The sequence below is a fragment of the Salminus brasiliensis genome, chromosome 2 (assembly GCF_030463535.1).
Source record: "Salminus brasiliensis chromosome 2, fSalBra1.hap2, whole genome shotgun sequence".
In the NCBI taxonomy this organism is placed as follows: Eukaryota; Metazoa; Chordata; class Actinopteri; order Characiformes; family Bryconidae; genus Salminus; species Salminus brasiliensis.
The window spans coordinates 45800285-45813847 of NC_132879.1; the positions used below are offsets into that span (position 1 = coordinate 45800285).

At 40.8% G+C, this 13563-nt stretch overlaps 1 protein-coding gene across 10 annotated transcripts in view; it reads right to left on the minus strand.

Annotated features, from left to right (window-relative positions):
- Positions 1-13563, minus strand: part of erc1b (ELKS/RAB6-interacting/CAST family member 1b) — a 276578-nt gene that overhangs the window by 218745 nt on the left and 44270 nt on the right. For all 10 annotated transcript variants that reach the window (XM_072672916.1, XM_072672915.1, XM_072672914.1 and 7 more), the window contains exons 3-5: positions 11780-12196; positions 7561-7635; positions 6416-6571 (exon numbers count right to left, since the gene is read on the minus strand). In XM_072672916.1, coding sequence (XP_072529017.1) covers positions 6416-6571; positions 7561-7635; positions 11780-12196 — 648 coding nt within the window. The remainder of the gene's footprint in view (positions 1-6415; positions 6572-7560; positions 7636-11779; positions 12197-13563) is intronic.

Genomic DNA, 13563 nt, shown 5'->3' on the forward strand with positions numbered 1-13563 from the left:
TGTCTCCAACTTTTCGGTCCCTGTGCAAATCTTTTTCTCTAACACACACACACACACACACACATTTATTGTTGTTATGGATCCAGCATTGTACTTCAGCAAATAATGACAATAAAGTAAAAAAAAAAAAAAGAAGAAAATGGGGAAAAATTTTTTTATAAGAGTCAGTTATATACACAATACCACTCAAAAGCAAGAATCAGTGCCTTCAATGAAATATATTTGTTTTGCAGACAAAGGTATAAAATGGTTCTCTCTTGGTCCTGCTGAACCTGGTGTTTCTTTTTTCATAATCTCATTTTTTAAGAAAAATGTCTAAGACCACAGGGCCTCATTTTACCAATATCCCAAACAAATCTTAAATTTGCCATCAAGAAAAGTCTTAACAAAACGTCTACATCAGGTTCATGTGTTTTTAAATGGCATAACTGTTCACTGCTATGCTCATATAATAATGGATCCTCCATTGTCCTTATAAATGATGAATATCAGAATCTAAACCCTACATAAGAAACAGATCAGTAAATAAGTCCCAATCTGCGTAATCCATAAAATGTTTGTAACAACGATCAGTTGAAATGATCAGTTATAACAGCCAAATTATTACACATGATGTTATGATGTTAAGATTAAAAGTGGGGACTGTGGGGGTACTGTTCAATTCTCCATGACAAAAATAAATAAATAATGGCTTTCCGAGGTCACGTCACAGTTGTTTTCCAAGGTTCTACAGTTCCCTCTACCGCCACTTCCAGTTCTTTTAACCGAAAAGTTTTGAATGTTTAGTTTGATTCTGTTCTTTCCTCATTTTGCTAACCAATGCACAAAATGATACAATTATATATATATTATATAATTACCATTACATTATATATATTATATACATTCTTATACATATCTATACATATCTATAAATATCTATTTTTCAATTCTTCGTACATTTTTGTTTTTTATTTATAAATCAATTGTGAATCCAGCACATGATTCTTGAGGCAGATCATTTGAAAGAAAAGGTTTATAAATGTGAATTACATTATAATAATTTGGCATAATGTGTCATGTACAGTCTGAAACCTAAAATGTACATGTTATCATTGGAAAAAAGGGAAGTGATGCCATTCATTATCTGGGAAACAAGTATTTAAAGGCAAATAAATATTAGCAACTGTCCTGTTACTTAGTACTGTGAAACTCCACAGATGAAGGAGGCTTTGGGTTGTTGTTTTGCTGCAAAATATTGCACCATCCGTTGTGGTTTGGGGCATTCAGTTTGAACTGAGCAGTTAGGAGGCTTCTGTTCACTTGTTCACAAACTAAATAAATAAATAAAGTCATCCTGCTGGTGCCACTGGCAGTACCATCATCATTAAAGAGAACAGATCCAGTTCCACTGGCAGCCATGCATGCCCATACCACCATGTTTCACAGATACAAGCGGTTCCTTTCTCCCTCTCCACATTTCCCCCCCCATTTCCTCCCTCTGGTGTAGGCTAATTTCCATCTCGTCTGTGACTCAGAAGACTACATGCTTTTACATGTACGTTTAGCAAACCGAAACCTTGTCATAAGACTACTTCATTATACACAGTCATTCAAATATCTGGAATCAGATGCACAGAACTCTATAAAGTAATTCTGTGTTAGCATTATGCACAAACTTCAAATAATATGTACCACATGAAGCTTTTACTTCATCAGAGCAGATGATGATTCTAAAATGAGTAAGAGAGCTGTGTCACATCATGTATGAATGAACTTCAAAGGTGGACCTACCAAAAGTGATACAAGGAAGGATAATGAGTGAGCCAGCAACAGGGTCAATGACATCCAAGGCTCATTGATGTGATCCATAGAAGGCCCACCTCACAACTTACAGGGCTGAAAGGATCTGCTGCTAACGTCTTGGTGCCAACAACCACAGAACACCTTCAGAGGTCTTGTGGAGTCCATGGCTTGATAGGTCAGAGCTGTTTTGGTGGCAAAATGGGAATCTACACAATATTAGTTGGATGATTTTAATGCCATGGCTGATGAGTGCATTTTATCATTTGAAATATTCCCAAAATATTTGATATATTGAATTTTAAAAAGGGAAAACCTGAATCTAATAAAAAAAAAACATGCTTTTTGAAGCATGACGCACTTTGGGAATCCTGTTTTTTCTGTTCAGAACAGCCATACCTTGGGTGAAACTTTCTGAGGACATGCTGGTATATTTTCTTCCTTATTATAGATATTAGACATTTTCTTTTGAGAAGAACAGGCGTTTTTCCGGTTACTGACAGTCTGCACTGTTTAATCAGTATTGTGATGACAATACATTTATGTTGTAGAATTATAAAATCACCTCAACTACTAATTTACTTTTGGGGGGGGGGGGGGGGGGGATGATTAGCCTTGGCCTGGTCTTGGACTACACAGCATACATTAATCCAAGACCTAGTAAACCTGCCCTGAGAGTTCATCTGTATCTGTTTTCGGGCTAAGAGCTCTCAGGAATTCTCTCCCACTAGTTAATTTCAACTAGAAGTGGCACACAATGGACAGGCTTATCTCGTCAGCTAGTTCAGGTTCAGTATTAGTACACTTCTACAAGGGGTAAAGGCACATCAGAAAGCACTGGAAAACACATGCCTTACTTATTAAGACCAGTTATGTAAGCTAAGCTGGGAGCCATACCATGCAGTCATCGTCACTGCCCTAGAAATTCAGCACTAAAATGTCCATCTGACATACAGTCGTGTGAAGAAATTAGGACACCTCATGGAAATCTATATCTTTGTTTAACATAGTTAAACTTCTGGACATTTTATCTTCGTTTTCACAACACTGAGGCGATTTAACTTAATTTAAAAGAAATATCTTAAAACTAATAAATGAATTAATGAAATTAATAGAAATGCCGTTTTCTATTAATTCCAAATAAATGCAATTAGACTCCGGTGCAGCCGGACATGGTTATAGAGGATTTTGGAGGAGTCGGTCTTATTTAAACCTCAGACACGCAATTTGGTTTGCTCTTTATTGTTGAAGTTAGTGGCATCACCATGACGAGAGGGATACAGGCTATAGATGCAAAGAGGTCTGGGAAGGGATAAGTCTGGGACAGCTTGTCTCAATCTTCTTGTCCCCTTTTTCTAATTGGTACTGCCAAATAACCCACCCGTACTTGCAATGCTGCCGACTATAGATGGGTAGGGATTTAACACATGCATCCTGCCCATGCAGCATCGCTGGGCAGCTGACACACTCTGGGTCCCCAGCTCCGATACGTCAGCCAATAGACACCTGTGCCAGCCAATAACACTTAAGAGTGATGAAGGAAGAGGGCGCCATCTACCCACCTAGAGAGAGCACAGCCAATTGTGCTCTCTCTGACTCCATCAGGCCATAGTGCTGGCACATTATTTGAGGGGCTCCAAGTTTTTTTTCACTGTAAATAACACAGATTATACCTGCTTGAGAGCACTCTGACAGTCAGTCACTCAAACAAGCAAAAAACAACAGCTGTACACCATCCACACACACACAAACACATACACAGATAGAAAGACACATGTATATTGCAGTATATTGTAATTCCATCATGCACGGTAGAGAGCAGTAGGTTAGCAGAGGCTCTAGCCGTGATTCTACCAGCAGTCACCCTGGGGAGAAAACGTGTGCTACGTTACAGGAAAGAGCAGGGGAAAAAAAGAGAGAGATAAACAGAGGAGGAAGAGGGAGCGATTCAAATCTGGAGGGATATTAGTGCTCTCAGCTCTACTCCATCCAGCACTATGGAACGACAGCAGGGGAAGGAGGGGGAGACAACGAGAGAGGACGAAAAAGGCAGGAAAGATAAGGAGGTCCAAAGAGGGTGGGGGTGCTGGGGAGTCTAGCATGGCGTCTGACCTCTTTGCACAGCAGCGGGCAACCCTGCTTTCCTGATCAGAGGGAGAACGAGAGATACCCAGTGACTTCACTTGTTTAGCCTGCGCCGCTGCCTCCGCAGCCCAGATCCTGCTATTGTGGCAGGAGACAGCCACTGATAAGGCACCAGGAGTCAAAGCTGGAATTTGTAATCAGCTCCCTCCCTCCCTATACCTCCAATAATTTTCCACCACAGCTCACCTCTGCCCAGTGAGCCCATTGATCATATGGTCAGTGCTGTGACTGTTTGTTTTTATCTGTCTTCCTTTACCTTTCCCATGACTTCATTGAAAAGTCAGAGACTTTGTTCTTCTAGGCAGGGTCACAGAGAGCTGCAAGTGCAGGCGGTGACTCATCTGGCTTGGAATAAATGGAATATTCTCTCTGGTCATGAATCATCATACAGTGACTACATTAAGGACTACATAATTCTTTGGTTTGGGAAACGTGCTTCAGTAGAGGTACACAGCTTAAGAACTGTACATGGCGGATCCACAGACTTCTGTCTGGCACTATATTTAGATTTGTAGACGGTTCTACAGGAATGTGAGCCTCTACAGCAGAGCCTCAGTAGGTGCCTGGAGTACCAGGGGTGCCAACTATGCAAAAATGTCTCGAGTATATAGTAAAATACAAGTATTAAAGTATTACGCTTTTTAAAAAGTACCTCATATATATTATATACACATATTATAGTCTACACTCTCTTCACTATCATAACTACATTACTGTCATAATTAACATCAGTTTCATGGCCCCAAAAATAGAACCCTGTGGGACTCCACAGGACAAGCTAAACCAAACAGTTACCAAACATTTCGCAATATAATCTCTGCATTAGGACTGAGGTTAATGGAACTAATAAAGGGGCTGGAAACTGGCAGCAGAATGAGATCACAGTGTGCAGCATAAATGAACACAGATTAGCTGATAGCAACTGACGTCCAACACTAACATTTTTCGATATCAGAATTTATCAGTTTCATTAGCTTAAATTTTACAGTAAGAATCATTATACCTATGGTGGCATGTAAAGTGTTTGGCATCGCGCACAAATTTCTGTTACTGTGAGTACCAGATGACCAAATCTCTGAAGGGGATATATTTTAAGATGGAACACCTTATATCAACATTAAGAGATTAGAGAATTATTATTGTGATAATCTTAAAAACAGATAAAAAAAAAATAAAAGAGCATCAGGCAAATGTTTGAGCACCCCAAGAGATTTGAGCTCTTAGAAAAAAAATCATACAATAACTGATGCCTATGAGAAAGCTATTGGGGGATAAAGCATTTTCAGTTAGCCAAAATGGCAGTTAAGAGGATCAGTGAAGGTCAAGTTGAGGGCCTGGAAGACCAAGAACACATTCAGAGAATTGGTCAAAAGGTAAACCGAGGCCCCTGTTAGACTGCACAAGACCAGGAGATGTATGCAGACACTGAAATGGTGGTGCACTGTTCACTGTGCAACAGCACCTCTACAAGTAAGACCTTCATAGAATCAGTAGAAAAACTTTCAGTATCCAAAGTTTTCACAGAAATATTAATGAAGAACATTTTGGCCACAGTGAGCTATTTACAGCAACAGAAAGTTTGATCCAAACTTTTCCAAGCCACTGTATATGAAATTTTTAATGTATTTTGCTTCTACAAGCTTTAACCTATACCACTGTTCAGCCTGCACACGGACATAGGACCTAGAGGGATACATAATTCTTTAGTTTGGATAAGATGTACTATAGTAGAGTGCGGATCTACAGGCTTAAGCTTTACAGACAAGTTAACTGTTCTAAAACCACTTCAGGCTTTTGGACGTAACTCTATATGGGTTTATTGGGCTGGACAGCATGTACTCGTAGCAGTACACAGCATTGCAGTAGACCTTTAACAGACAAGTTCACTGTTCCAACAGCCTTGTCAACCTGCATGACCCTTTCTAATAACAAGGGGCTTATTGAAGTTCTGATCTCTCTCTTTCTCTCTGGTGAGGGAAGCAGAGCTGTGTGTGCTCTAGGCTGGCTTTGGGTGTCTTACTGCAGAGACCTCCTGCTGCAGCTCAGCCGCTCGCTTTCTCAGCTCCTCGCCCTGGGCCTCACTGTGAGCCAGCTCCTCCTTCAGCTGCTCTACCTGTCAGGAGAGGGCGCTGTTACTGCAAAACAAACCACCAAACGGCATCCCCAAGCTCAGCAGGCGTTCACTTCACCGCCAATCAGCAGTCGCAATGCAGTTCACATGTTCATTTCTTAATGTGAATGGCATATGCAGACCAATCAGCATTCACCATGCAGGGAAAGTGGCCAGTCTTCTATGGTTTGCACCAAAAAAAAAAAAAAAAGAGAAGTGCTTGTTAAAAAGCTCATTAAACATCAGCTGGAGAATGTAAGAAAACTGAATCACACAAAATCAAATCACACAATGCTGGTTAGGGCATACTGTTAGTGGTGAAGAAATCAGCAACACGTTACAAACCTTTCCTCATTAACATCCAGAAATCACAACTACCTTATTCTTCATGAACTTTGAGTGGCTGCGATAGACCTCCATCTGCTTCATTTCCTCCTCCCTCTCCTCTGTGCTCAAAGCTCCATTCGACTTCAGCATCTGAACCTCTTCTTCCAGATCCCTCAGACCGCGCTCAAGAGAATTTATCTTAGAGTCCTGTTGGTGAAGAGGAGGAGGAAAAACAGTATTAGGCCAAAGAAGAAAAGGAAAAGAATGAACTAGAGATGCACCAAGTGCAATTTTCCCATTTGATTTCCGAATTTCTTAACATGAGACTTTCCTATTCTGGCCGATTCTGAATTTCCTTACTTTCTAAGAATTATAAATAACAGCATACAGAAACATTTCTGTTCAACTATTCATTCATTGTATTAAATACATAGTAAACATATGTAACGGTGTGTTTAAACATGATTTGCTATTCTAGATTAAAGCACAGATGCTTGTAAAACACTTTGTATGTGTTCTTTCTAAAGCAGGTAACAATTGTAAAATGGCTACGATCCGTTCCGGAATACACCAATAATTCAACCAAACACATCAGGGTTTCCACTCAATCATGTTTTAAAAAAAAAAAAAGGAAAAATTGACTCCAGCTGAAAAGCTGCACTCGTGTCATTTTTAATGAGGCAACCAATAAAATGAGAGTTAAACTCAGCGGAAAATGCAGGACTGAATGGTGAGACTGATTTATTCACATTTCTGATTTTTGATGTTGCCAATGTCTACACAGACATAGTGAAAGAATTAAACCTGCTGGATTTTACTGCTGATTTCGCTGCAGAGTTTTGTGAAGCAGTAAATAGCGTGGAGGGTCTCTTGGCTGTGCTGAAGCCCAATGAAGACTGGCAAGCGTTTTGGTAAACATTGGCCATAAGAAAGGGAGCCAAAGTGTGAATAAGAATCATTTATATGAGCCTGATCTGAATCGGTCACACTGAAAACCGGGCGATTGACCACCGATCGATTGCTTGGTGCATCTCTGAAATGACCATCATCATCATTAAAGAACCAAGTGGCAACCAAAACCAACAATAAGGTCCCAATGAAGGTGAACTTGTTTCACAAAATCAACATGACTGAATGTAATATATAAATTATTCACTTATATTAGCTGCCTTTCTCACACACACTCAAACACTTGCCTTCATCTCAATGACCGTCTGCAGGGCTTTGGTTTTGGCAGACTCCGGCGCTCCCTCATAGCGTCGATGGAGGTCCTGAGGAGGAAGCACAAGACGAGGGTCATAAGAAGTTGCGGATATGGAAACATGATGCCTCCCTTTAGGAGTCGCCCCCAGCAGCCGCAGGTCCGCGTTACCGTCCCACATCACCCCAGCTCAGCCCTTGTACTGTGACATGGGTTGTCTAGGTTCTGAGCATTCCCTTCTCCAACACTCAGCTTTAAGTGGCCCAGTGACATCATATTGTGGAGAACAGGACATAGGCCCAGATTGCCAGTCCTCTCTCATGCTTTCTTTTAGTGTTGAGTGTTTGTGCCTCACTGAGTCTCTTATGATCAGAATAATGTAGCCAGCATCTTACAAAGAGAGCTAATGCAACTAAGGCAGCCTGTCTTACCCGGGGGCAATTACAGAGCACAAATTTGATGATAATACATACACAGACTGATGTGCGTAGGAGGACAGACAAAGCATAGAGCAGTTGTTTGCGCTCGTGCACATTTATATGCAACTAGCATGATGCATCTGCCCACAGCAAGAGTCGGAGCTACAACGCTGAGCTATGGTGGCCTTGCATTAGATTTTAGAAGAAAAATAAATGAGCTATTTCTGTCATGTGAATCCTTTAAAACACACCTAGGACCCAAACAACACTGTATGGACAAAAGTATTGGGACAGCTGCTCATTCATGGTTTGTTTGTTTTTTTTTTCTCAAATCAAGGGTTCCCTAAAACAGTTCATCCTGCTTTTGTTGAAATAACTCTTCTGTCAAAGTAAGGTTTTTTACTAGATTTTGGAGTAACAAGAGTGCAACTAATCCCAAAAGTATGGGATGAAGCACCAACGTTCCACTGCTGGGGGCTTTACACCCCTCTAGCCCACACCTGGCATTAGGCATGGTGCCAACAGGCTCATGTCAATATTCTCCAGAATGTCCTATTCTACTGCAGATATTTCTCTGAATGGATCAGACAAGCTGTGTGTGTGTCAGCATTAGGTGCAACTAGCTAGTAGCTGAATGCATTAGAGGGGATGTCCACAGACATTTTAACAAATAGGGAAGCTGATTAATGCCAGCTTGCAACAGGTAAACTGACAACAAATTAAGCTTGCCAATAAATGTCAATATATTTTTGTATAATAAGTACTGACTTGTGAAATGTTAAATATAGCAAGACATGATGATCTGTCCACATAACAGTGCAGCACGACAAACGTCAGTAAACAGATCATCATCTGCTAAAATTTGCAATCTCAGCGGCTCAACAGCTCGACTTTTTATGATCTCATTAATATTTCCAGGACATTTTTAGCAATTTTATGATTTTCCAGGAGGTTCCATGACTGGGAAAGTAGTCTCTAAATGCGTGGGACCCCTGTTGTCATCACGGAAAATACAAGCCATGGGCAAATGCTTGAGTCTGCATTATGTAATTTCTAATTAGTTGCTGCAACTAATGTAGTTTGCAGGAAACCATTTGTTTTAATAAAAGTATTAATCCCCCAGAACTATGGATGTTCTCAATCTTAAAACTGCAAAATCAAACAACAATATTAGCACCATTATCCCATTAGTGGTATTATACCTAATCACCATTTTGCAGTCTAAAACATTATAACCAATTGCATAAAATATATAATTCTCTCTATATATAATCTTATGTTTTAATAAACTGATATAAAGTATAAAAAAAGTATAATATTTGAATAAAAAATTTAAAAGTATATATTTTAATTACATTTATATATAAGCTTACTCTTGTGTTCTAAACAGTTCTAGTGACTTACATACTTTACAGATTGTCAGGACGTCAGTTGTGTGGAATTACTTTAGAGAAAAATGTAATACTAGACAAACAATACCATGTGAGTAAATCACAACAGTATAATTAAAGTTGTCCATAAACTTATGCCTTTGTAGTAGTACAGTTCAGTTCCACTTCTCAGCACTGGGTGTCAGTGCTCTCAAAGATCTGCTATGGTTAGGGAAGGTCACTGGAAGGCTGAGAATTCTGTGATTCAGAAACCAAGAGAATGGACTGGATAAGATACAGTGCCTGGCATAAAATTCAACCCCCTTAAAAGTCATTAGATTTGTTCGGTTTACAAATTACCCTTCTGACATCTGCAAACCAACAAGTTCTTAAACTTTTCAGAGCTAGGAAAAGAAAAGAAAAAAAAGAAAAAACACACACACACTTTTTTTGTGGTACAAACAGTTTAAAGCCTGTTGGACTAAGTTTCTACCAGCTTTGCTGGCCGGGAGTGATTTTCACCCTTTCTGGAAGATTTGCTTCAGGTTGTTCAGATGACTCCTGTGAATCGTGAATTGGGTTCCACAATGTCAAAGTCCAGATTTCAACCCATTTTAAAATGTTGTTGTTCAGACACTCCTGTGTTGCTTTGGCCTTGTGCTTGGGATCATTGTCTTTCTGGAAGGTGACGTTTCTCCCAAATTTGACCTTTTTAGCAGACTGAGACAGTCTCTCCCTGGACTCATTTGTCCGCCCTACAGTCTTAACAAGATGCCCAGTCCCTGCTAAAGAAAAGCATGCCCAACAGCTCTTTCGAGGAAAGCCAACTTGGTGCACTGTTACCTGGTAGCAACACCTGCACAATCACACAAACCTACCAAGAGTTGGGTCTTGGTCCTACAATCATCAACTTGACCTCCACTGTTCTTCAAAACTGCCTTTTTTAAAAATAACATTACAAACAGAAGAAGTGCCTACCTGGAAATCTACCTGTAATCTTCCTGTAGTCTTCTCCTGCTTTGTGGGCATCTATTGTTGTAAATGTTTACAGTGCTAAGTGGCTGCTTGGAGGAGCCCATGGCTGTTGACTCTTGGGACATGGTTTGAGAATTGATTCGGACTTCACTGTCGGGATAGTGTTTGCAGAAAAATGGGCAGTGCTAGGTTTGCACCATACAGTGCTCCTCCCTTCTGTCTCATCTGATCACCAAAACATTCGGTCAACCTATACCTGTTCTTTGATGGTGACTCTTAATAGCGTTTGAAGGACGCCCTGGGTGGTGTGATGCAGCCTCCGTGTCCTTACAATTGATCCAACAAGGCTGACTGGGACATCCAAACCTTTTTTTTTTTTTTGCATTGATATTTTGTAGACTGTTCCTGTCTTGCGCAAGTCTGCAGCTTTTTTCTCTGCTTTCCACAGAATGCGCTTTGGTCCTTATTTCCACATTTCCTTCAGAGTCTGATGTCTTTAAAGTGGGTTCAGTGCTTTAGCAAGGTACTGTATATAGGTGAACGTGGTCCATCCTTAGTCAATGTTTAGATTTATATGATTAGTTCTGCCAGTGTTTGAAGGTTTTGTAGGTTTTGTATTTGGGGATGATGCTACTAGGTTAGAATGAGATGTTCACCTTTTCTTAACTACGGGTAAAAACGACACACAATTTGGTTAAAATGGCTTACCCTCTCTTACTATTTTACGTCCGCCAACCGACGGTCAGGAAAAAAGCTCTGAAGATATTCAACAAATCTTAGATAAGAATAAGAATTTCAGTGGAGCTTGAGAACTGTGAGTTAACTTCAGGCCAGTTGCTAGCGTCTAGGCTCAGTGGGAATTTGCAACACTAAACGTGACAAATCTGTCTTTAACCAAATTAACAATTTCTGCACTCAGCAACATCCGTCTCCTTTCATCACTGTCCTCTTCCATCTCTCCTGTTTCTATAGCAACTAATGTTCTATGGCTTCAATCTGTCCTTCTCTGTTCATGCTCCCAAGTCGGAGTGTCTGCTTGCTTTCGTCTTACAAATCTGCAACTTCAGAGCTTTTCTCCTGACCTTCGGTTGACGGACGTAAAATAGTAGTAGAGTCTAAGCCATTTTAACCAAATTGTGTGTCGTTTTTACATTAAAACAACAGAGAACAAAGGAGTCAATTACTCTCTCTGTAAGTCAAGGCATGAGGAATCATTTATGCAAAAGTACTACTACAGTCTGGCCAGGTTTTGATTGTAACTACACTGACTGTTGTGTATCCCTGTACAGTCTAAGGACCCATTCCACGCTCCCTATTAGAATATGTTAAGTTATTATTTAATATATATAATATATCTATAATATGTATAATATATGATATAATATATATTAAGTTGCGAGATCAAGGATTAATTGGCGCTTCCTGAGTTTAGTACTAGTCTGTGTCTTACCTCTCTCAGTGCAGAGGTCTCCTTGTCCCTCTGCTCCAGCAGGCTCTCCAGGTGATGGATGTGCATCTCGGCCTCAGCCAGGCGGCGCGTGCGCTCATGGTCCTCCTCGCTGGCTTTGGCCGATAGCCCTTTGCTCTGTAGCATCTCCAGAAGCTTCTTGATGGACTCGTCGCGGGCGCTGAGCGTCTGCTTCTGAGTGTCGATGCGCAGCTCCATCTCCTCTAGAGTCTTCCTCAGGAGGAAGAGCTCCTTGGCCTGCCGCTCATGCTCACTGTGAAGCCTCTGGAAGTTCTCCTCGGTGAGCTCGGCGGAGAACGGCTCGCCCGGCCGGACGCTGCAGTCCTGCTGGAACAGCTGGTTGAGGTCACGCTGGATGCGCAGCTCATCCTGCAGGGCCTGAATGGTCATCTGGAGGTGCTGCAAACAGAGAAAGTGTGTGTGAATTAACAGATCTGTTCCACACGCAAAACAGAACCTGCTGTGGGTGTAAACACACAATTGGATTGCCATTTTTTAACATTACAAACGACTACCTGAAAATCTACCTGAAATCTTCTCCTGCTTTGTGGCATCAATTATTTTAAAGGAGCTCGTGGCTGTAGATTATGGCTCTTCAGATCATGGCTTACGATTCTTATGAAATCTCAAACTTGATTTGAGTCAATTCAATTCAGTTTTTTATTTTAGGGAAGCACTATTAGGAGAATTGTGGTTCATTGCAGATATCTGGTATTCTTTTAGTACATTTCTTGTGAAAATGTTAAATGAATAAATGATATTGCAGATATTGTAGTGCAGTAGTCCAGCGTCACAAATAAAAACAATCAAACAAACATTAGCCTAAAATATCAGTCAAACACAGACCCTGTTTGATCATCACCCCACAAGATTTCCACTTGGCTTTCATTTGCATGACAACCTTGCTTAAAATTCCCGTGCATTTCTACTGTATCTGTTTTCACCAACTGAAAAGCAGGAGGAAACCTTTGCCAGCTGACTCAGTTTTTGGACAGTTTCTGGAGGTAGTCCCCTTCTGAGATTATTACGTGCTTTGCTGCAGAGCACCCAGAGACTGCACACGTCTCCATCTGCCTACGCAGCTTAGGCCGACCCCCTGTCTGTGTGACACCACCTATTTACGCAAATGAGGTAGAACTTGAGCCAAATCCAAAATCACAGTGGCGATTAGCACTGTAAATATGGCATTAGATCAGCAAACCAAACAAAGATAGCACTGCCTTTGACTTCTATTCACCAGACAGCCAAGCTTTCCAGCAGTACAAAGCAAAACACAGGGTGAAAATTGGCTGGGCCCACGTGGGTTCAAAGCGTGTGACACTCTGGCTTCTCTATGCCACGGCCAACTCTGTTCCAGACATGCCACAGGCGACTGCATTGCTAGGCAACAGCAGACAACGTAAAAAGGAGGGTTTTTACACGTGCGCTGACTGCTCATGTCTGCGCAGGTGTGGGCAGGCCAGAAGGGCAGGGACAGCAAGATGACTCCCATATTTTCACCAGCTTCACTGAAGATGATCAGCCATTTTTAAAACAGTAATAAACTAATTATATATACATATATAGTTTAAAGCCTCTAAGGGGCATCACCTTGCGATAAGGAACAAAAAAAGAAGAATCCTTATGTGTTAAGCGTTTTCCTTCTTTTAGAAATATAATGCTGTGTTTTCTTGTAATAAAACAGTGGAAAACATTCTAATGTATGTCAATATGTGAAAGTTTGGGCAGCCTTTGTGGTCAGTGCTTTGTAACACCTCCTTTGGCAA